At 34.2% G+C, this 26,764-nt stretch overlaps 1 protein-coding gene across 2 annotated transcripts in view; it reads right to left on the bottom strand.

Moving 5' to 3' along the window:
* Positions 1-26,764, bottom strand: part of MIPOL1 (mirror-image polydactyly 1) — a 291,999-nt gene that overhangs the window by 87,164 nt on the left and 178,071 nt on the right. For both annotated transcript variants that reach the window (XM_054589247.1, XM_054589175.1), the window contains exon 11: positions 20,300-20,394. In XM_054589247.1, the coding sequence (XP_054445222.1) occupies positions 20,300-20,394 (95 nt within the window). The remainder of the gene's footprint in view (positions 1-20,299; positions 20,395-26,764) is intronic.

The following is a 26,764-nucleotide window of genomic DNA, read 5'->3' as shown; positions in this document are numbered from 1 at the left end:
CAACATTAAACAGAAATGTTGAAAGTGGACTCCTCGTCTTGTTTGTGATCAAAAGAACAAAACACCTAGCCTTTTATTGTTAAATATTATGTTACCTATGGGTTTTTCATAAATGCTCTTTTCCAGAATATTCCTTCCTATTCCTAGTCTGCTGAGAGTTTTTTTTTTTTCTTTAAATCATTTAAGGTTGTTGGAGATTGTCAAATGCTTTTCTGTATCTACTGAGATGACTGTGTGGGTTTTATTTATTTTACTTATATATTATTTTGTTTAGTTTTATATTTACGTATATGTAATATGCATACATATGTGATTGTTAATTTTATATGTCAATCTGGCTGGGCCACTGTGGTCAAGCATTTGGTCAAACATTATTTTAAATGTTTCTATGAAGGTAGTTTTTGGGTGAGATTAACATTTTTTTTTTGAGGCATATGAATTGTTAACCAGAAAACAGGACATCTATGACAAATATATAAAGAAGGATTAAATGGTGAAGGTAGAGGTGGAAATCATTTTGTCAGTTCCTTTGTTTGGTTTCACATTCCATGACCCAGATGATGCCTTTAGGGAATTTCTTGGTAGAAGAGACCCATTTATATTCAACTGCTATGAAGACCCATTTGAGGACTTTTTGGGGAATCAGAAGGGCTCCCATGTAAGCAGGAGCCATGGCAGAGGTTCATTTTTCTCTGCCTTCAGTGGATTTCTATCATCTGGAGGCAAATTTTCTTCTTTTGACAGAGGATTTACTTCCTTTGGTTCACTAGGTCATGGAAGCCTCATTTCATTTTCTTCTGTCTTTTGGTAGAAGTGGGATGGGCAAATTCAAATCTCCATTAACTTCTAAAACAGTTAATGGCACAAAAATCACTTCAATTAGATTGTCAGTATGTCAAAGAGTAGAAGTTGAAGATGTCCAAAATTCTTTTTTTAAAAAAAGTCTCCTTATTACATTTTTATTACCATTAAGTCCCCTTATACCTACCTCCCCCTGCCCTGCCCCTGGCAATCACCACACTGTTGTCCATGTCCATGAGTGCTTTTTCCTTCTTGCTCAATCGCTCCACCACCAACATTCGCCTGCCCTTAGCTGCTGTCATCTGCTATCAACGAATCTGTTTCTGTTAGTTTATTTGTTCATTAGATTGCACATATGAGTGAAATCATATGGTACTTGTCTTTCTCTGCCTGGCTTATTTCACTCAGCATAATATTCTCCAGGTCCAACCATACTGTCGCAAAGGATAAAATTTTCTTCTTTATTATGGCTAGAATTATTCCATTGTGTAAATATCCCATAGTTGTTTCATCTACTCATGTACTGATGGACACTTGGGCTACTTCCAGATCTTGGCGATTGTAAATAATGCTGCAATGAAGTAAGGGTGCTTATGTTGTTTCAAATTAGTGTTTTGGGCTCCTTTGGATGTGTTCCCAGAAGTAGGGTTGTTGGGTCAAAAGGCAGATCCATTTTTAATTTTTTGAAGTATCTCAATACTGCTTTCCACAGTGGCTGCATCAGTCTGCATTCCCACCAACAGTGAAAAAGGGTTCCCCTTTCTCCACATCCTTGCCCCCACTTGCTGTATGTTGATTTATTTATTGATGATAACCATTCTGACAGTTGTGAGGTGAGACCTTGTTGTGATTTTAAGTTGCATTTCTCTGATGATTAGTGATGTTGAGCATCTTTTCATATGTCGATTGGCCATCTGTATGTACTCTTTGGAGAAGTGTATATTCTGGTTCTTTGTCCATGTTTAAATTGGATTGTTTGTTTTTTTGGTGTTGAGTTCTGTAAGTTCTTTATAAATTTTGGATATTAACCCCTTATCAGATTTATTGGCAAATATGTTCTCCCATTCTGTGGGTATTTTATTTTGCTGATGTTTTCCTTTGCTGTGCATAAACTTTTTAGTTTGATATAGTCCCACTGGTTATTTTTTTCTTTTGTTTCCCTTGCCTGGGAAGATGTATCTGATAAAATATAGCTACAAGCTATGTCCGAGATACTACTGCCTATGTTTTCTTCTATGATATTTATAGTTCTGGGTCTAACATGAAAGTCTTTAATCATTTTCAATTTATTCTTGTCTGTGGTGTAAGGTGGTCGGGTTTCATTTTTCTGCACATCTGTCCAATTTTCCCCACCATTTATTGAATAAACTATCTTAAGCCCATTGTATGTGTTTACTTCCTCTGTCCCATATTAATTTGACTATAAAGATGTGGGTTTATTTCTGGGCTCTCTATTCTGTTCCATTGATTTACATGTCTGTTTTTATGCCAGTACCAGGCAGTTTTGACTACTATGGCCTTATGGTATACTTTGGTATTAGGTAATGTAATTCCTCCAACTTTGTTCTTCTTTCTCAGGATCGCTATTGCTATGAGGGGCCACTTGTGATTCCATATAAGTTTTTGAAATATTTGTTTTAGGTCTGTGAAATATGACATTAGGAATCCTGATAGGATTGCATCAAATCTATAGATTGCTTTGGGTAGCATGGACATTTTAATAATGTTAATTCTTCCTATCCATGAATATGGTATGTCCTTTCACTTATTTGTATCTTCTTCAATTTCTTTCTTCAGTGTCTGATAATTTTCTGAGTACAGGTCTTTTATATCTGTGGTTAGACTTATTCAAAGGTATTTTATTCTTTTTGAAGCAACTGTAAATGGGATTTTTAAAAATTTCCCTTTCTGTCCATTTGTTATTGGCATATAAAAATGCAACTGATTTCTGGATATTAATTTTGTATCCTGCTGCATTGCTGAATTCATTTATCAGTCCTAGTAGTTTCTTGGTTGAATCTTTGGGTATTCTGTATATAAAATATCATGTCACCTCAATACAGACAGCTTTACTTCTTCCTTTCTAATTTGGATGCCTTGTATTTCTTCTTTTTGTCTGACTGCTGTGGCTAGAACTTCCAGTACTATGTTGAATATGAGAGGTGACAGCGGACATCTCTGTGTTGTCTTCAATCTGAAGGGGAACACTTGAAGTTTTTGCCCATTGAGAATGATGCTGGCAGTGAGTTTGTCATATATTGCCTTTATTGTGTTTAGGTATGTTCCCTCTATTCCCACTTTGCTGAGAGTTTTGATCATAAATGGATGCTGGATTTGATCAAATGCTTTTTCTGCATCTATTGATGTGATCACATGTTTTGTAGCCTTCATTTTGTTTATGTGGTGAATCACATTTACTGATTTGCAAATGTTGTACCATCCTTGCATTCCCAGGATAAATCCCACTCAATCATGGTGTATGATTTTTTTGATGCATTGCTGTATTCTGTTTGCTAATATTTTGATGAGGATTTTTGCATCTATATTCATCAGGGATATTGGCCTAAAATTTTCATTTTTTTATTGTGTCTTCATTTGGATTTGGAATGACGGTAATACTGGCCTCATAAATGAGGTTGGGAGTCGTCTTCTCTTGAATTTTTCTTGAAATAGTTGGAGAAGGAGAGGTGTTAGTTCTTCTTGGAATGTTTGGTAAAATTCACTTGTGAAGCCGTCTAGTTCAGGGCTTTGATTTGTTGGTAGTTTTTTGATTATTGCTCCAATTTCCCTAGGTGTAACCCGACTATTGAGATTCTCTGATTCTTCCTGATTTAGTTTTGAAAGATTATACATTTCTAGGAATTTATCTGTTTTGCCAAGTTGTCCAGTTTGTTGGCATATGGTTGTTCATAATATTTTCTTACAATCTTTTGTATTTCTTTGGTGTCAGCTGTTATCTCTCCTCTTTCATTTCTGAATTTATTTATTTGGTCCTCTCATTTTTCTTGGTAAGTCTGGTTAAAGGTTTGTCAATCTTGTTTGTCTTTTCAAAGAACCAGCTCTTGGATTCATTGATCTTTTGTATCATTGTACCAAAAAAATCATACATTGATCTTTCTGTATCACTTTTTTGGACTCTATTTCATTTATTTCTGTTCTGATCTTTATTTTGTCCTTCCTTCTACTCACTTTGGGCTTTGTTTGTTGTTTTTTCAAGTCCCTCTAAGTATAAAGTTAGATCGTTTATTCGAGTTGTTTCATGTTTTTTTGAGCTATCCCTGTAATGCAATGAATTTCCCTCTTAGGATTGCTTTCCCAGTGTCTCACAGATTTTGGATTGTTTTGTCCTCATTGATGTTTGTTTCAAGGTATCTTTTGGCTTCATCCTTACAATCATTGTTGACACATTCATTGTTTAATAACTTGGTAGTTTTCATGTCCGTGTGTATTTTTTAGTGTTCTTGTGATTGATTTCTAGTTCCATCACATTTGTTGTCAGAGAAGATGCATGATATGGTTTCAATCTTCTTAAATTTATTGAGACTTGTTTTGTGTCCTAATATGTGGTCTATCCACGATGTTAGATGTCCTACCACATGTTAGGACACACATGTTCCATATGCACTTTAAAAGTATGTATATTCTGCTGCTTTGGGGTGAAATGCTCTTAAGATATCAATTAAATCCATTTGATCTAGTGTGTCACTTAAGGCTTCTGTCTCCTTCTTGATTTTCTGTCTGGAAGATCTATCCATTGAAGTCAGTGCAGTGTTAAAATCCCTGACTATGACTGTATTTCTGTTGATCTCTCCCTTTATGTCCATCAAGATTTGCTTTACATATTTAGGTGCTCCTGTGTTGAGTGCATAAACATTTACTAGGGTTATGACCTCTTGTTGGATTGTTCCCTTTATCATTATGTAGTGTTCTTCTTTGTCTCTTACTATAGCCTTGTTTTTAAAGTCTATTTTGTTGGATATAAGTATTACTACCCCAGCTTTTTTTGTTTCCATTTGCATGAAGTATGTTTTTCTATCTCTTTATTTTTAGTCTGTGTGTATCTTTCAATCTGAGGTGGGTCTCTTGGAGGCAGCATGTATATGGGTTTGTTTTCTTATCTATTCAGCTATCGTCTGTCTTTTGGTTGGAGTATTTCATCCATTTACATTTATGATGATTACTGAAAGCAAGCCCACTAACATTTGTTGCAGTACTGGTTTGGTGTTAACAAACTCCTTTAGCTTTTACTCGTCTGGGAAGCCCCTTATTTCTCCTTCAATTTTAAATGATAGCCTTGCTGGGTAAAGTAGCCTCGGTTGTAGCTCCTTGTTTCTCATAACCTTGAATATTCACACCACTCCCTTCTGGCCTGAAATGTTTCTGTCAAAACATCAGATGACAGTCTAATTGGTGCTCCCTTGTATGAAACTACCTGCTTTTCTCTTGTGGCTGTTAGGATTCCCTCCTTGTTTAAGCCTTGTCATTTTAATTATGATGTGCCTCGGTGTAGTCCTCTTTGTGTCCAACTTGTTTGGGACTCTCTGAGCTTCTTGGACTTGTGTGTCTTCTTCATCCACCAGCTTAGGGAATTTTTAAGTCATTATTTCTTATAAGAAATTTCTTATAAGATTCTTATTTTTCAGGGATACATACTGAAATATTTGGTGAAAAGCATGGCATATGGGTTTTACTTTAAAATACCAGAGCGTGTATGTATGTGCATGAGGGTGTGGATGGAACAAGACTGACCACGAGTTGATGGTTTCAGGAGCAAGTGATGGGGACATGGGGTGTTCATTTTGTCTGCTTTTGTACATATTCAAAATTTCAAAATTCATTTAAGCTTTTAAAATGCTTTAAATTTTATGTAAATCACAGAGTATATTTTTAGTATAAATTCCATTTTTAATGTTTTAAAGAAAATTTTCCAGAGGCTCTCTGTCCCCAGGAAATACAAAATTAAATATATGTTAGCATTCAAATTCCTGCAACTTTCTTTCAGCCCCATAATGTAACACAATACACTCAGTGCAACTTCTTTACTTTTGCTTACTTATACTATTCTTCTAGACTGGAATGCCCTTCTTCTACTTCTTCTCTCTTATCAGAATCCTATTTGTTTATCCCTCTGTTCCCATGCATTCCATACAACTCTGTCTATTTTGGTCTACAATAGTTTCTCCCTTCTGTGACTTCCCAAGGTAATACCAAATTAATTTATTTAACAGCATATAATCTTAATTTTCTCATGCTGAGTATATTTTTTCTTTCTACTTAATTATAATTTATTTGAGTGCAGTACTTGCATCTATTTTTTGTTACTCTATTTTCCACAAAAGAGACTGCATAGTCTGTAGTAAAATGTTCGCTCTTATTAAATTCATATAGGACTAAAAATGGTTATTTGGTTAATAATTACTTCTAAGTATGGTTAATGTTACAGTAGTGATTGTGCTAGGGCACAGATAAAACAACGATATCAGTACTACAACACACAAGGCAAAATAATGACTGTGTGGATAAAATTACTTTCAGGTACAGTATTTACCTTCTGCAGTCTGACATATGACCTAATGCTAAAGCTTAAAGGTTTTAAAAGAAATTCAGAAGTAGTCTATTTATAAATCCAGACACTGACTGTGCTTGTAATCTGTATAGTTTGGTTGAACACAGGCAAAGACTGTTAAACTCCAAAGCAGGTCAGATTCTATTATCTTTTTAACATGTATTGAACTTGGTCTCAGAGGTATGTTTTATGTGATAAACATATCTAGCATATCCAAATCAAGAAATAATGCTGAAGTACCAGTTGTGCAGTTTTGCCTCAGTACTAATTCTGAGAGAGGCAGGGTTTGGGGGAAGCTGTCTAGTAGATGAGTAAAAGGCCCAAGCAGCAGATGGGTTAGGTAGTATTTATACTTCTGTGACTGGCCCTGATGTGACCAAGGGCAAGTTAGTTCATCGCTTTGTGTTTTGGTTTCTTAATCTGCAAAGACGTTGAAAGTATTAAAGAAGATAAGGTATGTAGGGAAATTCAAGACACAAGATAGACAGAATTAGTAACATTGCTTTAAAATTACATCCTTATTATTTTCTTGGGTAGATATTTTATATAAGAAAGCATTGTCAGAAATGGTATATTTTGAATTTATACTCTGTTTTTAAAGGGGTGTAAGAAAAGTGAAAATACTAATTCTCTAATTCTAAGATTTCTGAACAGTAAAATGTTCGCATGAGACTAAACAACCCCTGAAAATTACTGGTTATCCAAAAAGGGCCACATTTAAGTTAAAGTGCATCCTTATGACTAAATGTTTTTTCAAAGTGTCGAACAATAACAAAAAAAAATAAACCCTCTAATTCCAGTGAAAATTTGTTACCAATGAAAAATCAAACAATTTCATATTGCAATCACAGTATTGTATTTTGAGCCAAAATGCTAAAAAAATTTTTTTAAATGTATTAACAGAATCTCGAAGAAAAGTGAACGACAACTCATTACGAATTCTGCATAGAAATGATAATAACAATAGTTCACACTGATTAAATACCTAAGTCTGTACCCAGGATTTATTATTGACATGCATATTTCATTTTATTTTATTTTTCTCAATAATAGTATTAGGTAGATATTACAGTTCCAATTTTATAGGTCAGGAAATTGAGGCTTAGAGAGGTTAATTACCAGAATCTATACTGTCTGTTTTCCTGTAGTGTTAGTTCTGTATTAAAACACTATATTTTACCAAAAGAATGAACATAACATAAAAATTTTACAAATAAAAAAATAAACAAAGGCTCAATTAAATGAGGTTGAGAAATAAAGTTTTCCTTATGCAAATTATAATTTAAGTCTACTTTTGTCACCTTTTAATAATGTTACTAATTATAAACCAAAAAGGAATACCTATTAAAAATCAAGTCAGGACACAAAAGACTAATACTTGACTCTTTGGTTCCATCTTAGTTTTCAGGTAAGAGTAGAATAAGCAGGTACGTTGTTATTTCAACTCTGAATTATATGCAACAAAACAAATACACACACAAACAGTGAAACCAAACCAGACAGAACCAGAAAACGTATACAGCTTAATTATGAGTCAACAATGTACCCAAATTCCTGGAACAAATTGATGTTTTAGAAAATTTTTATTTTTTACAGTTCAGGACAGCTAATCAAGCTTGATAGGTCAACTAAACTTTTCATGGATTAAAATGAATTAAAATAGTTATCAGATCAGTAATGTCTAATAAAACTAAGCTAACAAAAATACCCAGGCGCTTAAATATCTTGATTGTTTTGTATAGCAACTGAATATTGTTTACTTCTGATCTAATCAGAACTAGTCAATAAAGCCCTTATAAGCTCAAAGGGAATAAGATATACTGAACAACAACATTTAAAACTTAACTAAAAAGAATAGTAAATTAAACCCTAATAAACTCAGAAGTTTCATAAGTATCTTGGGTTTGAAATAGTAAGAGGAACAAAATTTTTTTGGTCTGAGTTCATGAAACAAATTTTTGTTTGGAATTATGGGAAAAACATTTAATTAAATCTATTTTTACTTTTGCACACTTTTGAGACATCAATTTAAACTTCACAGAATAACTACTTCATGATTTACAGAGTGAAAACTCTAGCTATTTCATATATAATTGAGCCTGGAATATTTACACATTTAAATGCCTAACTGCAAGTAAACATTTGTCCTTTTGGGAGAGGCTCCGGTGGAAGGGCCCTGTGGCAAAATGACAATGTTAAGTCCCGGATATCTGACTGTACTGCCAATGCCACCAAGTCTTAAAAATATTGCTAGATCATCATCGTCCTCAGTCAATATTTGCTTAGCTCTTTATGACAGCAGTGGCATTAGAAAAGTTTATAGAAATCAAGAGTAGCTCAAAGATCTCCATTTATTATATCTTGTTCTGTATATTAACATTGTTACATATTGTTTTTGCAATTAATGAATCAGAACAAAGGTCTTCAATTATTAGCTATTATTTCCATTTGTCAAATATTTTAAAGTAGTTTAGATTTAATAAAATGTTAATGCATTTAATAACATATGTCGTATAGAAAGCAAAGAGAAAACACAGCTTAAATATGCTAACTAAAACTAGTTTATTGAGTGAAGTCTCTTGAAATATAAAGGAATTCTCTCCTTCGATTGTCATTTCTGGTCATGATGTTCACAGGATTAAAGTTTTTTAAAAGGCATCCTTTTCCTCACTAACCTATTATGGGTCTCTGCTTCTATCAAGTCCTAGAAGAATGTTAAGGTCAATATTTCTTTTAAAGTTGCTAATATTTTTCTTAACATTTTATTTTTAAAAGTACTTGAATTCATGAAATGTAGTACTTTAAACATAGTGTAAAATATTTGGCAAACTTAAAGCCTAAGTGTGGTTATCACTTACAGGTATCTAACTCATCATAAAGGTGAATCTACTTTGGATTGTCATCCCCTCAGTTAGCTCATCGTTTTTGTAAAGCATAACACTAACCTATTAAAGAAATTGTCATACATACATATACATATATGTAATTTTCAGAGTTGCTTATTTATTTCTAGGCATCAAATTTAAGTTGTGAAGATTATTATGAATGAAGGTATATTTAAAAATTATAAACTCATTTTTCTATAAAAGTAATACAAAAATTCAAACTGTATACTTTATTAGGGTATAAAATACAAGTTAAAATTTCCTCTCCTTTCACTCACTACACATATAATAAATCTAACTGCTAGAGTCAGTCCCACTTCCCAGAAAACCTGCTGTTAGATTTCTTACATATCACAATGTTTTAGCATATATTTATACGTTCAGAAAAATTCTATTGACGATTAAAGATGTGCCAAGTGCTGATTCAGGTGTCAGATACAGTGGTAAACAAACAAAATCCCTGTCCTTGCAGAATTTAATTTCTAGAGGACAATCCACATATAGAGTTCAAGTTATACAGGTATGTCTACTATGAAGAAAAGTAAAGAAGGGCAACAAATAGAGCGATGCGGTGAATGGGCAGGCTATTTTAGATAGTGCAGTCAGGGACATTTAAGTAGAAGGTTGAACAACGTGAAGGGGGAGACTTGTGCCCTTTTTGAGGGCAGATTGCTCTAGGTAGAAGTCAAGGCCCTGAGATGGGAGTATTCTCAGAATGTTTGAGATAATAAGGGAGCTAATGAGGCTGGAGTGAAGCAAGAGTAGAGAAATGAGGTTAGAGAGGTACCCAGGGGCCGAGGCATATGCCTATTTGTACAAATACTCCTTTTATGAATAAATGAGATCACAGCATATATCTGGGGTCACAAACATATATGTCTATATGACAAAGGCATATGATTTTAAATGCAGGAAGTAGGCAGGATGGGGAATGTGGTAACATGGAGAGGCATACGCCTTTTAGACAAAGGCGTTTCTAATTATACCTAATGTTTTTAGCCTCAAAAAGTTGTTGAAGTGCACAGATGTGATGGTTAATTTTATGTGTCAACTCATCTAGGCTCTAGTATCCAGATATTTGTTCAAACAGCAGTCTAGATGATGCTAGTAAAGGTATTCTGTACATATGAATAATATTTGCTTCAGTAGACTTTGAGGAAAGCAGATTATTCTCTTCAATATGCGTGGGCCTCAGCCAATCTGATGAAGGCTTTAAGAGAAAGACTAAGATTTCCCCAAGGTAGAAGGAACTCTGCATGTTGAGACTCTTGACTGCTGCATCAACTCTTCCCTGGGTCTACAGCCAGCTGGCTTGCCCTGCACATTTTGAATTTGTCAGCCTCCACAATGGCATGAGCCAATTTCTTAAAATAAATCCCTTCCCTGGATATACACAGTCTATTGTTTCTGTTTCTCTGAAAAACCTTGAGTAACGCATGTGCCATGCCATAATCCTAAGGGCCCCATGTTGGCAGATATTCCAGTTTTTATTTTGACAGTTAACAATATTTTTAAACAATGTACTGACTAAAAAAAAAAAACCCATAGGAAAGATTCTTATTTTTTCACTATAAGAAACAATACTACAATGAACATGGGATAATGATACTGTTTCTTAATTTTTTTTTATATTCTAAATTTACCTTTAAGAAAGGTAAAATCCAACCAAACGTTTCTGATAATAAATGGCTTTTAAATGTGAGCACTGTTGGCTTGGAAAAAATAATTTTTGCTGGCAGATGATATACTATTTTATTGTACGGAGACCTCATTTTGCCCCACACATCTGCAAATGACTGACTAATATGCTGGCCTAGGCCCAATCATTTCATTCAACATTGAGCTCTTATTATATGAAATGCATAGACTACCACGCCACAGAAGAAACTTTTAATCTGAAGAAACTTTCAATCTAGTGTTAAATTTGATTGTTTATTCATTTGTTTAGCAAATATTTACTGAAGTGAAACCATCACATGGGTAAGCAGGAGTTCTATATATTGTGAGAGAGCCATTGTGAGGAACTATGATAGTTTAAGGAAGAATGAAATCATTTCTGGTTGTGAAGATCAGAAAAAGATTAATGAAACAGTTGGTATTTAAATTGTGTTCTTAAGGCTCAATAAGAGTCTGACAGGCAGAGATCAGGTATTCTAGGCGGAATAGGTGACATAAGGGAAAGCAGTGAAGTGAGAAATTTCAGGGTGTGTCTAGGAAATAGTGAATGATTCATTTTGGGAGTGCAAATAATAGTCAATGCACTATAATAAACATTTGCTGAGTACCTACTATGTGTGAGGCTGTGTACTGGCGCTGGTGACATGGGTATGAAGGAAATTGAAAGGTAAAAAGATAATTGATGAAACATTAAATCAGAAAGAGAGTGGACAGCAAAATCAAGGGTTCATGAATGTTAGGTCATACGGTTTGACATTTAGTACATAGGTAAGGTGATATTAAATACTGTTGGTGGCTGAGTGAGAGGATACAAATATTATGTTTCAGGAATCTTAACAAGAGTAAGGAATAGAGACAAGTAGATAAAAGTAGCAAGAAAAGCCTGGGCATGAAAGTATACTAGTCTGCTCTAAGGTAGGAACTTTGAAAAATAAGATGGTGAAAATAACAAACATTGCAAGAAAAAAAACTAGCAAAATTTCATTACTGATTAAATTTGTGAAAAAGAACAAATAAAAGATTACCTATGTAGAAGGCAACTGACACTTGTGGAACTATAATAATAATATCTAAGTGCCAAGACTAAAGGAGACACTTTACATTTTTATCTAACAAAATACAAAATTAAATTTTCTCAAGCTGATAGAAATAATGTTAATAGATGGCAAATCTTAGGACCTATGCTTGGCTAGGCCATTCTAACTCTGGGCCTTCTGCAGACCACAATTATTAAATGGCAAAATATTTTATAAAATGATCTTAAAAGAGATGGCTGGATCATTTCATACAATAATGGAGAAAAGCTGAGAGCTAATGATGAATTTTGGTCTTATTCTTGTAACTCACTGTTAGAATAAGACACATAAAACAGTGAAATCCAATAATGTAAAAAATGTCCTCTGGATACAAAGTTATAGAAGATATAAAATATTTAAATAGAAATAGCCTTCTTACTAATTTAATTGTTGCTTTATACCTCAATAAACTAAAATGTTTAAAATAATTTTATCAGAAATACTGTTAATATTTAATAATAATAATCAGAAACATACAATTATATCATCACATTGATTTTCATAATAAGCAGGTCACATATGATCTTTAGTGGTAGAGAAACTGACATTCAGAAGTTCAGTAACTTATTAACTGTCACATTCTATAAAGTTGAGAAGAGGAAGGAAGCAATCTTTATTAATTATATTTGGAACCACTGGATTGATAAAAAATAACTTTAGGGTTTTGTGTTTCAAATACATTTTAATTTTCTTTTTGTATTCCATTTCAGAGCTACCCATAAATACATATGGTGATTTGAACAATAAAGGTGAGGCAAGCTATACATTAAAAAGGCCTTGAAAACAGGTACATCTAAATTGTGTAAGAAGGCAATTCTTGATTCTAAACATCACTTAACAAAAATTTAATCTACCTCATATGAAAGGGTGACAAAATTTCACAGAAGATTAGAATTAGAAAAAAAACCTCACATGTCAAAGTTAAAGAAACTGAAACTTCGAAAGTTTGGAACTTGCCTAAAAATAATTTTTTAGAAATTATCTTTAATACTGGTTTAGCAGTATGGAACCAGAATACAGGAACATGTGACACAAAGTTTATGTCACAGGGTAGCCCAATTAGCACAAATAATTAGAACATAGCACTAATGAGGTCAGGAGCCAATGTTCAACTGCTCTTGATGAGGGATTTGCACTGAGAAAAATGTTGCTCCATGGCTGGAGTTTGCATGCTATCTTATCAGTATGTGGTTCTGATAGAACATATGGTTGAATGAGAAACTATCACCACCATAAAAAACTCCAACCAGATCCTAGTGACAGTGATATTTCTGATTGCTAAGAAGAATTGTGTACATACAGGCAAAGAGTGTATATAACATGTCAAAGACTCAACACTAAATAAAATTTATAAAAAGAATGTGGAGAAAAATGAAGAATTTCAGCCTCTTTTTGAGTATATTTTACATGGCCTCTATCTTTATGGCTTCTATGACTTTGAAATTTATATTATGAACCCAGTAAGTAGGCTTCATGTTTAGTTTAGTTTTCACAATGTCAAACACATAAGCATTCTATTTACTTATTTAAAAAATACTAGTACATTCGCTTCCAGCCAAGACAGAGGCATAGGTAGATATGCTTTGCTTCATTGCACAACCAAAAGGAGGATAACAACCAATTTAGAAACAAAAAACAACCAGAACTGCCAGAAAATCAAACTATACGGAAGTCCAGCAACCAAGGAGTTAAAGATGAAACACTCATCCAGACTGGTAGGAGGGGTGGAGACAGGCGGCCAGGGTGGAGAGGACAAGGTGGCAGCTGGTAGACCAAGCAATCCCTCATTCGTGTGCAGATAAACCAGGAGGAACAACTGGGGAGCAAGACTGAATGCACAACCCAGGGTTCCATTGCCGGGAAAAGAAAGCTTCAAAACTTCTGGCTGTAAAAATCTGTGGGGATTGTAGAGGTAGGAGAAACTGCTAGTCTCACAGTAGTCTCTTAGAGGGGCCATGGGGTCCCAGAATGTACACAAGACTACCCATCTGGGAATCAACATCAGAAGGGCGCAATTCGCTTGTGAGTAGCGAGGGAAGTGAATGAAAGCAGGGTGAGAGCTGAGCAAGCAGCATTGTTCCCTCTTTGACCCCTCCCCTACATACAGCACCACAAGGCAGTGACCTGGGTTGCCCTGTCTTGGTGAATAACTAAGTTCTATCCCTTACAACGTAACAGCTGCACTGAGACAAATAAATATAGCCCTAATAAAAGAACAGATAAAAACTCCAGAAAAAGAACTAAGCAATGAGGAAATAGCCAACCTGTCAAATGCAGAGTTCAAAACACTGGTAATCAGGATGCTCACAGAATTGACTGAGTATAGCTGCAAAGTAAAGGGAAAAGTGAAGACTATACAAAGTGAGACAAAGAAAAACATATAAGGAACCAACAGCAAAGGAAAGGAAACCAGGACTGAAATCAACAATTAGGAACAAAAGGAAGAAATAAGCATTTAACCAGAACAGAGTGAAGAAACAAGAATTTGAAAAAATGAGAAGTTTAAGAAAGTCTGGGACAATTTTAAATGTTTCAACATCAGAATTATAGGGGTGCCAGAAGGAGAAGAGGAAGAGCAAGAATTGAAAACTTACTTGAAAAAAATAATGAAGGAAAACTTCCCTAATCTGGTGAAGGAAATAGACATACAAGTCCAGGAACCTCATAGAGTCCCAAACAAGTGGGACCTAAAGAGGACCACACCAAGACATATAATAATTAAATTACCCAAGATTAAAGATAAGGAGAGAACCTTAAAAGCAGCAAGAAAAAAGGAGAGAGTTCCCTACAAAGGAGTTCCCATAAGACTATCGACTGATTCCTCAAAAGAAGCCTTACTGGCAAGAAGGGGCCGGAAAGAAGTATTCAAATCATGAAAGGCAAGGACCTATGCCTAAGATTACTCTGTCCAGCAAAGTTATCATTTAGACTGCAAGGACAGATGAAGTGGTTTTCAGACAAGGTCAAGTTAAAGGAGTTCATCATCACCAAGTCCCAAGCCCTTATTATATGAAATGTTAAAGGGACTAAGCTAAGAAAAAGAAGATCAAAAACAATGAACAGTAAAATGACAACACACTCACAACAATCAACAACTGAAACTAAAAAACAAAAACTAAGCAAACAACTAGAACAAGAACAGAATCACAGAAATGATCACCTGGAGAGGTATCAGTTAGAAGGGGAAGGGGAAGAATGGGGGGAAAAGGGACAGGGAATAAGAAGCATAATTGGTAGGCACAAAATAGAGAGGGGGATGTTAAGAGAGTATAGAAAATAGAGAAGCCAAAGAACATATATGTACAACCCATGGACATGAACTAAGGAGGGGGACTGTTGGAGGGAAAGGTGGGTACAGGATGGAGAGGGATAAAGGGAAGAAAAATATCGGAAAACTGTAATACCATAATCAATAAAATATACTTAAAAAATACTAGCACATTCATAGAGATTTATTGTCTTAAAATTTTGAGTATTCTATTCAATATTTTTGGTCAAAAATGAAATTTACTATGTTCTGAAAGGTATTATGACTCCACACATGCAATTACACATAATAAAAATTTAAAACATAAACTGCTGTAATTAGAAGTATATTAAATCCTCATCTATTGGCACCAAACAACTGGATATAATTCTTATATACACATTTGAATTTACACTCTTTAAGCAAAAGAAAATATAAGGAAGCTCTATTTAATCAGCCAACATTGAAACTCAGGCATTCTCTCGATTAGAAAAGAGTTTGTTATTATTATGCCTCCTGAACTTAGGAATGCAGCACTACAGGTTTACAACAACAGGAAAAAGTCATTACCAAATACAAACTTAATCTTACCAGATTAAGACTCTTCCCTGTTGAAACTGTTTAGATCTGGTGTAACGAAGCTGCTGCAAATGAATTCAGCATTCAGCACAGCAACAAAAAAGTATTTTATTAGTGCTTTTTTAATAAGCAAAATTTATTTTAAATCTTGTATTGTTATTCCTCTCCTTCTATCGCTCTGCTTAATGTGAAAGAGCTGTCAGTTATTATGGTAAGTGTAACATCCCTACCCATCCACCTCACTTGTCCCTGTCCCTAACTCCACCAAGGGAAACATAGGCCAACATTTCTTTTTCTTAGTACCCAAAGTCTTCTACAACTCAAACTAAGAGAATAGAGAAACTCAGAAAAATATATTTCCATATTCCTTATTTCCATACAGGGAAATGCAATGCTTAAGTATCAGCAGCTCTTAGCATAACCCAGCAAAAAAATTTTTTTTTGAAAACTAAAAGGTAAATATCACTAATTGGCATATTTTAATCTGCCCTTAAAACATCCTCCTCTACTTTGGCTGTTGCAAAGTTGAGAGCCAGACTCGAACCAGAGTTATTCTCGAGGCTTATTCCTTTACTGTTTCATGGTATACATGCCAGCTATATACTGACTTGCTCCAGGCTGCCAGTGCCATCTATAGATGATGGATAGATAGATAAGATAGATAGATAGACATAGTCATTGCTCAGATTGAGTGCTTCACATTTGAGATCTTAAATAGCAGTGTTCCACTTTTGGACTATAACTTCTAATCCTTTCAGCTCTTAAATTTTCTTATTCCCTCTACATTTATTTTATAATCTCAAGATATATGATTTCTCGATTCCTCCTTTTTCTCTCAGTATACACGTCTCCTCAATTTTATTTCCTGCCCTATTTAGCTTAAGACTATCATTCATCATTTCAACAACTTTGCTCCTAGTGTGCCCTCAACCACTCTCTTCCCCATAATTTTCGTCTTGCAAATTCATAATCCTGAATCGTTTCCACCCTTTGCCTTCTGTGCTGCTATACAAGGTCAACTGTATATGTTAAATTACACAACTGTAAAAACTAGAACTCTTACAAATTTATGGCCTGCACTCCCAGATTAGTCGTCAAGATTGTCTTTGTTCTTCTTGTCTTTATTCAGTTCTTTCTGCCTACTACCTTTAGCAGCTAATCTTAGTTTTTCCTTTCAAAGCCTCCTGCTTTCTTAGTTCAGAAGCCCACATTGGCCCTTAATTCACTGAAAAAAAGAAACTATTAATTGTGAACTAAAATTTATTTACATTCACAGTTATTCTCATCTCCTTTGCTCCTATGAGCACAAGATGGTCCTCTTCCTGTTCAAGGCAAATTCTTCTGCAGATTCTAAATTCTGTATCATCCTACTTCTTTAGAAATTCTGTTTCATAAAAACTCTCTCTATTGACTCCTCCTAATTAGTCATAAATGTGCTCAAGTATCTGACATTTCTCAAAAACAAATACTAAAATCCTTAACCTACCTTCCTTTCATCTCAACTATCATTAACATCATTCTTATTCATGTTTCTTCAAGGACCACTCTATGTCCAAATTGTTATGCTTCTTTACCTCTAATCACTCTTCACAGAAAACTGGCTTCTACATCTAATGCTTTATTAAAACTACGGTTGTGGAGGTCATTAACGACCACCTAATTTCAAACAAAAAGGAAACTTTTTGTTCTTATCTTACTTAACTATTTAACAATATTTTATTTTATTTTTTTGTATATCTCCTTCCTTGGCTTCAGTGATATTATAGTTTTCGATTCTACTTCTACCTCACTGTCTTCTTGTTGTAAAAATAAAATTACCTTAACATTGGTTGAGCACTAACAATAAGACAAATATGTGCTAAGATCTGTACTTACTGAAAACAACTCTACAAGGTAGGTACCATAATTTTCACTTTACAAAGAGGAGATGGTCTTAGAGAGGCTCATTTATGTAAGGTCACACAAGGCAGGGATTTCTAACAGCAAATCCCAGCAGATTTACTACACTACCAGCAATTTTAAAAAAAGTAACAGTGAGAGTGGTACTTTTAAATCATATTTTTGAGCCAATAATTGTTAACTATTTAGAAGAGGTCATTTAACTCTGTTAAATTCATGTAGGTTAAAAGTCTTGAAAACAATGATTAAAGTTTTACGATTTTCAAAATCTTTCCATAATCTGCAATTTATCAAAGAGAAGGAGTGACAAGATCTGGCATCAAGACTCCTTTTTTCCAAAAAGTTCATGCAAGATTATCATATGCCTCTTGGAATTCTTGGATACTGTCTTTTTATTGGCACAACACCTACCTGCTGTCCTATCTCACAAAGATGGCAGAGGAAGAGTCCATAAAATTCTCTTCTATGAGGTGAAGCAACTATGTACCATGCTGCAATATCTGAGGTGTCACAAATCACACAGCATTCATGTCTTAATAAAGGGTTTAATATATACCTCTGCTGTTCTGCCAAGAGGAAACCCTAATGTAACGCAGCTAATTGAAATGTGTGTGTAAAGCAGCAGCCCTTGGACTTGGCCCTGCATAGGAATTTACAGGGAGTTTTAAAACATACTGGTAGCCGAGTCCTGCCTCAACAGACTCTGCTCTTATAGGTTTGAGATGGGATAGGAATGAGGATTTTTAGAAGGTCCTCAGGTGAGTCTAATACCCAGCTACAGTTAAGAACTCACTGGCATAATCAGAAAACTATCATACTCTATAGCTTTTAAGCACGGGGAGTGGGTGGGATGTCTTCATCCACTATCAGGGTTCTGCTTACTTATTTGGCCACATATAGACACTTATTCCAACTGTAAGCAAATGATTCCCCACAGACAGTCATCAACCAGACATACTTGGTATCTGATAACTGTATTAGTTTCCTAGGGCTGCTGTAACAAAGTACTACAACCTGGAGGCCTTAGAGCAACTGAAATGAACTGCCTCATAGTTCTGGAAGCTAAAAATCCAGATGTCTGTTGGGCTCTATGGGAGGGTCCTCCCACACCTCTTCTATCTTTTGGTGTTTTCTGCCAGTCATCGGTGCTCCTTAGCCTGTAGCTGCGTCACTCCAGGGACAAGGCTATTGTCTCCCCGTATCTTTATTGTCTTCCCTCTATGCATGTGTCTCTGTGTCCAAATCTCCACTTTCATATTGGGTTGGAACCCATGCTAATGACTGCATTTGATTACTTTCATAAAAACCCTATTTCCAAATAAGGTCAAATTCTTAAGTACTAGAGGTTAGGTGCTTGAGGGACACAATTCAACTCAAAACAATAACTAACCTCTGTCTATGTCAGTAATGCTGCTCTAAAGCACGGGTTCTTAAATAGGGGATGGAAAAAAAAACTTCATCTCTATTTTTCACTAACTCTCATGTAAATACAGCATTTCCTACAGTTATGAACACAGACAACAAACTACAATAGCGGTGCTGATGGTTGTGGAGTTTTTACCCACAGAAACTACTGGTATTTTCATGTCACATTTCAGTGTTTGCAGTTATCCCCCAAATCCACTTACAGTCATCATTACTTTGAAATTACAGTTGTTCATAGACTTACTGTTAGATCTAATTATTTAGTGTATTAATAATGATGCATATAAATACCAAGACACTATAAGATAATACTTTCATAATTGTATTTCAGTAAAACTGATTTTGATTTATTTCATTTATGCACTTAACATTCTTAAAGGAAGGCCACATTTTAAAAAAAAATTCAATAACTTATAACCCCAGTGAGTGAATCCTTACATTTCAGACTAGAGGGGTTTTATTTTTTGTTGTTGTTTTCTTAAATCTCAGTAAGTTATCAAAGAATACACAGGGCTTTGTACATCATTTGTCAAATTCTTTTTTAAACCTTGATCTACTGTGAGGATATGTATTGTGTACATAGCCCAATATACAATCTTAGCTCTCTCTTGCAACACAAAACTGAAACAAAAGTAGCACAAAACAGTACTGACCCTTACTATAGGAGATGCACCCTGCCATTTTTGATTTTATTTCTTTCCATTAAAAAATGCCAGTGTGACCTACTAAATTAATTTCACAACTACTCTTTATTTAAATGAATCTTAAAAATCCTTTAGAAACTTCTCATGTTATAATAGAGGAAAGGCTGTTATTACTGATAGTCATGTACTATTTTGAAAATATATGTCATCATTTTAGAGGTGGCATTTCGAAGAGTCAATAGTTCAACCACTGACCAGGCTCCATTTATAAGTTTTCCAAATCTGATGGGAGTCTAAACTTAAAACTTACCAAGCGCAGGGAGGAAAAGAGGTTAAAATAATAAACATTTTATGCCTGAATCATTTTAAAATTACAAAAAGGTTTTAAGTGCATAATGCTTAATTTCATTGAGGTATTTCCTCATTCACCACTGTAAAACTGGGCACAAGCATTTTTCAAACCAACATTTATTGATGCCCCCACTAAAAAGAGTTTTTACCTGTAGTAAACTCGAAGGGTCTGGATTTCTTCTTCCAGTTTTTTGTACTGCTGAACTGCAGTTTCTCTGGCTTCTTGCATGGCTAATAACTTTGCCTGCAAGCAATCAATATTTTAGGGAATTTAGTATTAATCTGATATGTAAAAATACCGTACTACAGTATCAATAAGAGTCTTAAATTTCTGGTAGTTTTAAAACTGTTAGGACTGTTTCATAATTTCCCACAAAATAATCCAATTATATCAATAGCATATACATACTGCAGACTTGAACATATTAAATTTACCAACTTTGCTCATTACTAAACTTCAGCCTTATTCATCTCTATCATCAGATATATGCCCTTCTGCAATGTTTAACTTTACACACAGAATTCAGAATGTGGAACATGGGTTCAGAGCAATATCTAGAGTACAGATAAGCACACTGGGTGTTTCAGATACAAATTTAATGTGGCTCCACTGCCTGATCACACTAGATTTTCTTTTAACTTTATTAATAGTAAAACTCAGAAAATTCTAAATATGTTGTTAAACCATCTTTGATATTTAACATGAAAAAATACACGACTGATTCTTACAGATATCATTTAACCTTTTCCGTTCCTTTTTCTGCAGGAAAACAATCTGTAAAGGGAGAATGGGAGCAAGCTTGAATGTTAAAGATACTTTATTCAAGAAATGCTCTTGCTCCTCTCTGCCTATAATATTCAAATTCTGAAGGCTCTGCAATCAGTTTTTCAATAGGGTTCAAAATTAGTAATTTTAAAAGAATTGCCACCTAACCATCATTCTAACCATCATTCCTGCTGGATTTCAGACATGGCCAAAATGTTCTCAACATAACTTCGAGAATATGGTACTGGACTCATGGACATGGACAACAGAGTGATTGCTGGAGGAAGCGGGGGCATAAGTGGACTAAATGGTAATGGAAAAAAGTCAATAAAGATTAAATTAAAAAATGTGGTACTGGTAAATCAGGTTTCAGTTTTTGTTTATTCTGAGTTTAATTTGCATGAAAAAGTTATCTTTTACTTTAAATGTTACTTGATAACATAGAGCAAATTGTGATGACACATCTCATGAACTACACTAATGGCAATAGAGGCAAAAATTACTAATTTTGCTGAACTTATATGATTTCACTGGAATTATTTTCATGCATAAGGATGAAGTCACAAAACAAATCGTGAAATCCTGATCATAGTGCTGTAATATGAGACCATTAGACAATGCCATTTTTCTGTTTTAATAATGGAGAATTAGAAAAACATGCAGCAATTTGGATCTTTGTGTTTAAATTTAGCCACGAAATTAATTAATTTCTTCTCTATCTGGACAAGCAAATTCTAAAAGTCACCTTTAAATTACATTTAAGATGCCTGAGTGCTTGCTTTAACATGTCATATTCTAGAATCATAGATGAAACATTCTCACGAATTAAATAGCATTTAAAAAAATAGGTGGCTGGTTCTTGATGCCAATAATGAGCAACTTTGCCAGTTTTCGGGTACACTATAAAATGTGATTGAAATAATAACTTGAGAGACACAGATACCCACTGTAACAGTGGCAAGTGAAAAAGAATTGCACAAAAAAGCACATGCCACATTCATCTTACAAAACGTCATATATCCTGTTGCCTGTATTTAAGGAATATCAAATATTAGACAGGTAAAAGAAAATTTGCTAAATGTTACCTTAATTGAGTATTCTGATTTTTTTTTAACCTGGATATTTCCAGGAGGGGAAAAAAACCAAACCAAAAATATAAACCCAACAGTGTTCTAGCAGGAAAATGCCATAATGAAGATCCTACTTAAAAAATTTCTGCAGTTAAAAATGGGATCATGCAAACTTTATTTAAATTCTTGAGTTTTGGGTAATATTGAGTAATTCACTTCCCACAATTAGTTGGTTATAAAGGTTTAGTGTTGATTCACAGTAACCAACTTAACTTTATCAGTTCCAAACATCTAATCAGTCTAGCTCTGGAGACTACTTTTAAAGCTATGATAAACTCTGTGGCTTTACAACCTCCTACCTCTATCAGATATGTTCCTATCTGGCCAGCACATCTACGTATTTTTTTGGAAATATCCTTACCCTATGCTATACTGATCCTGCTCAGTCCTGGGGCTAGGATGAACTCAGGCAGATATGATCCAGATTGTTCTATACCATTAGCCCCAGGAAGAAAACAATGCTGATGATATAATTTGTACCCCTGGATCCCTGAGTGCCAGACAAATCCAGATCCATTTTTCGACTTCCTGGGTATAGTATCTTTTATTTCAGTTTATGTTTGTGTGAGTTGGATTTATGTTATACGTAATGAAAGAAAACATAACTACAAAAAAACCATGACTAATTTAAATACACTGTTGCTACTGCATCTCCCAGTCTCGTTATTAATAGCATGTTAATTCCAACACAAGTCAAAGATAAATTTCATATCACAATCATTAAGAAATGAACAAACAAGGTATTTTTCCTCTTTTTCCGCTGTCATATTTCCAATATTTTTGGCAATTAGTTTTATAAAAACTGCATGCATTCATTTATGTTTATATTAACATAAAAAAATTGCATTTATTTTTTCTAAACCATGTGGTAATAAACACAATAAATTTAATGTATTGTTTTTTTCATTTTATTTGTTGACATTGTTACAGATGTCCCCATTCCCTGCCCAGTTTTGCCCACCCCGTCCCCTCAACTTGCTCTTGCCCTGCCCCTTCCCTCTGGCCATCACCACACTGCTGTCTGCGTCTGTGGGTCATGTACATACGTTCTTTGGCTAATCCCTTCACCTTCTTCCATCCAGTCTCCCCTCGCCACTCCCCTCGGATAGATGTCAGTCTGTGCCATGTAGTCCATGCCTCTGTTTCTATTTTGTTCATTAGAATCCACATATAAGTGAGATTATACGGCATTTGTCTTTCACTGACTGGCTAATTTCACTTAGCATAATAATCTCCAGGTATATCCATGCTGTTGCAAAAGATAAGATTTTCTTCTTTTTTACAGCTATGTAATATACCATTTACATGGTATATTTGTGTAATATACCATTACGTAAATAAAAAATACATGCATTTAATATATAACAAAATTCTAAAAGTATAAAAAATATGCAGTGTAAAGTCAGTATTTCTGCCACTTCCAACCCTCAGTGCTACAAATCCTGTCTTGATGTTATCAGTTACCCGTTTGTTGTATATCCTTCCAGAGACAGTGTGCACATATATGTATATTTGCAACTAAATATATCTCTTTACAGTTTTGATGGCATTCTTTACAGTTATAAACCTTATTTTAAATTAAAAAACATCCTCTACCTCAACTCATGTATCACCCTGAAATCACATTCCCTCCCTTCCCTCCCATTCCCAAAGTGAAACACTTACATGAATTTAGGTCCAGTATTTTCAAGAATGCTCTATAGTTTTATTACATAGTTATGTACTTATAGATAATATTGTTTACAGGTTTTTAAACATTATATAAATGATAACTCTACACATTTCACAGACAATTGCTTTTTTGGTATTATATACTTCTATTGTTCTTATTGACAACACTACCCATTCTGATAGTATTTATCTTTGGGCAAAATGTGCCCTTGCGCACCGCTACAGTCAATGCCCGCATGTGAGAACCAACCCCTTCAACCACTTATGTGATTTTTATCCCTAAGTTTTGCCTTTTCTATAATGTCATATAAATGGATTCATATAGTAGTTAGCCTTTTGAATTTGAATTCTTTCACTTAATTTAATGCTTTTGAGATTCATTCATATTATTACATGTATCAGTCCATTCCTTTATATCACTGAGTAGTGTTCCACTGTATGAATATACCGTAACTGTTTACTCATTCATCAGTTGATGGACATTTGGGTTGTTTCTAGTTTTTGGTAATTATTTAAAAAGCTGCTATAAACATCTGCATGTAGGTAATTTTGTGGAAACATACCTTCATTTCCCTGAAATAAATACCAAGGAGTCTAGTTATCATTTGTCACCACACCAAGGAGTGGTGTTTCTTTAAGACGGTGACTCCTAAGGTATGTTTATATTTATATACTGTACATGTAATATATGTATTTTTATAGAGTTTTATACATTATAAAGAAGCTGACAAACTTGTTGCCTAAGTTTATATAACCTTAAAGCATCTGTGTAAAATGTTATTGGTAAATAATTGGTAAATATTATCTATATTCCCTGCTATACTTCTATTCTATGACTGACTTATAACCAGAAGTTTGTGCCTTGCAATCCTTTTCACCCGTTTTGCCTACCCCTGAACCTCCTGGCAACCATCTGTTCTCTGTATCTGTAAGGCTGGTTTTGTTCGTTCTTTTTTTTCTCTTTTTTTTCAGTAGATTCCAACTGTAAGTGAAATCATATGGCATTTGTTAAGACTAGTTTTGCTTGTTTTTTTTTTTTTTCTGGTAGATTCCAAATGGAAGAGAAATCATATGGTATTTGTTTTTTTCTTCCTTATTTCACTTAGCATAATACTCTCAAGGTGCATCCATTTTGTTAAAAATGGCAAGACTTCATTATTTTTTTACGGCTGAGTAATATTTCACTGTTTATATATACCATATCTTTTTCCCCATTCATCTATCGATGCTCACTTGGGTTGCTTCCATATCTTGGCTATTGTAAATAATGGTGCAATGAACATAGGGGTGCATATATTTTTTCAAATTAGTGTTTTCATTTTCTTTGGAGAATGAAACTGATGGATCATATGGTAGTTACTGTTTGTGTTATCTATTATCAGCACTACATTTTTACTCCCTTCTGTTTTAGATGTCAAATTTAAATATTCCTATCTTGCGTGTCCCTCAAGTAATTATTGTAGTTACAGTTCATTTTACTAATTTTGTCATTTGACCTTCACACTAGATTTATATGTGGTTGATTCATTACTTTTTCTATATATTTGCCTTTACATGGTAGAATTTCCTTCATATATTTTATTTCTAGTTATGACCTTTTTAAAACAGGCTTAATAAAGTCCCTTTAACATTTCTTATGAGGCTGGTTTAGTGGTGATAAACTCCTTTAGCTTTTGCTTGTCTGGGAAACTTTCTTCTTCAATTCTGAGTGATAGCCTTGCCAGGTAGAGTATTCTTAGTTGGAGGGTTTTTTTTTTTTCCTTCCTTTCAGCACTTTGAATATATCATGCCAATCCCATCTGACTTGCATAGTTTCTACTGAAAAAAATTAGGTGACAGTCTTATGAGGCTTCCCTTATATGTAACTAGCTGTTGTTTTCTTGCTGTTTTTAACACACTGTAATTTTATGTGGAAAAATTGGGCCAGTTATACTTCTAAGATATTATCTATTGTAACAAGCATATAACAATGTTACAACGTGAAATGATTATTAACCCAATATATTTCTCTCCTCCAAAACAATAAAATTCTCTCCTGAAAAATACCAAAATATTTTTCCTGTCTGTAGTTCGTTTAAAAAGTTTTCTCATATCCTTACCCCACTCACACAAAAACCCACCTTGTCCGATATTTCTAATCCTTTCCTTTGTTTTTTATAGATGGAAAATGCTGAAGTTTTGATTGCAGTCTCCAGTGCTGTACTCTACAATTTTAAGTGTCTTACAACTACATTTCATAGTTGCTTCCTAATATGTAAAAGGTATTGTTAATTATGCTAAATGAAATAAGCCAGTCAGAGAAGGACAAGAACCATGATTTCAATCATATGTGGAATCTAATGAACAAACTGAACTCCCAAGAAAAACAGAAACGGACTTATAGATAGGCTGACAGCTCTGGCGGGTGGGGGCTTGAGAAGTGGAGGGTTCAAGAAAAAAGTAAAAGAACTCAGGGACATAGGCAACAGTGTGGTGACTGTCGGGGGAGGGAGGTGGAAGAAGGTATGGGGGTTAAATAACAATGGAAAAATACAATAAGAATGAACTATTAAAAAAATAAACATGAAAGGTATTGTTTAAAATGCCTGGAAGGAACAGCTGAACTAATTCCAGGTGAAATAATGAAATCAAATCATTTGATAACAGTTATCGATAATAACATAAGTTTACAGTACAATTGGTGCATGTTTTATATCTTCAGTATCGTCAGTATACCTTAAAATTTTTTTGGTAACATCTTTTTTCTTTCTGTTTCCATTGAGATATAATCAACATATAAAACTATATCAACTGAACAATATAATGATTTAATGAATGTCAATATTGTAAAATGATTAGCACAATAAGTTTAGTTAATATTCATTATCTCACATAGTTTGAATTTTTTCTTATGATGTTAAGATTTACTCTCTTGGCAACCTTCAAATACATGATACTGTACTGTTAACTTCAGTTACCATGCAGCACATTATATCCCCAGAACTATTTATGTTAAGTGACTGAAAAAAAGGTTTATTAACTATGTTAGGTTAGTCATATAACCAAAT

The sequence above is a fragment of the Pteronotus mesoamericanus genome, unplaced genomic scaffold, assembly GCF_021234165.1.
Source record: "Pteronotus mesoamericanus isolate MK-2021 breed Mesoamerican mustached bat unplaced genomic scaffold, CSHL_Meso_final contig_100, whole genome shotgun sequence".
NCBI classification, from domain to species: Eukaryota; Metazoa; Chordata; class Mammalia; order Chiroptera; family Mormoopidae; genus Pteronotus; species Pteronotus mesoamericanus.
The sequence above is the reverse complement of the archived record's forward strand: the minus strand, read 5'-3'. Positions and strand labels throughout refer to the sequence as shown.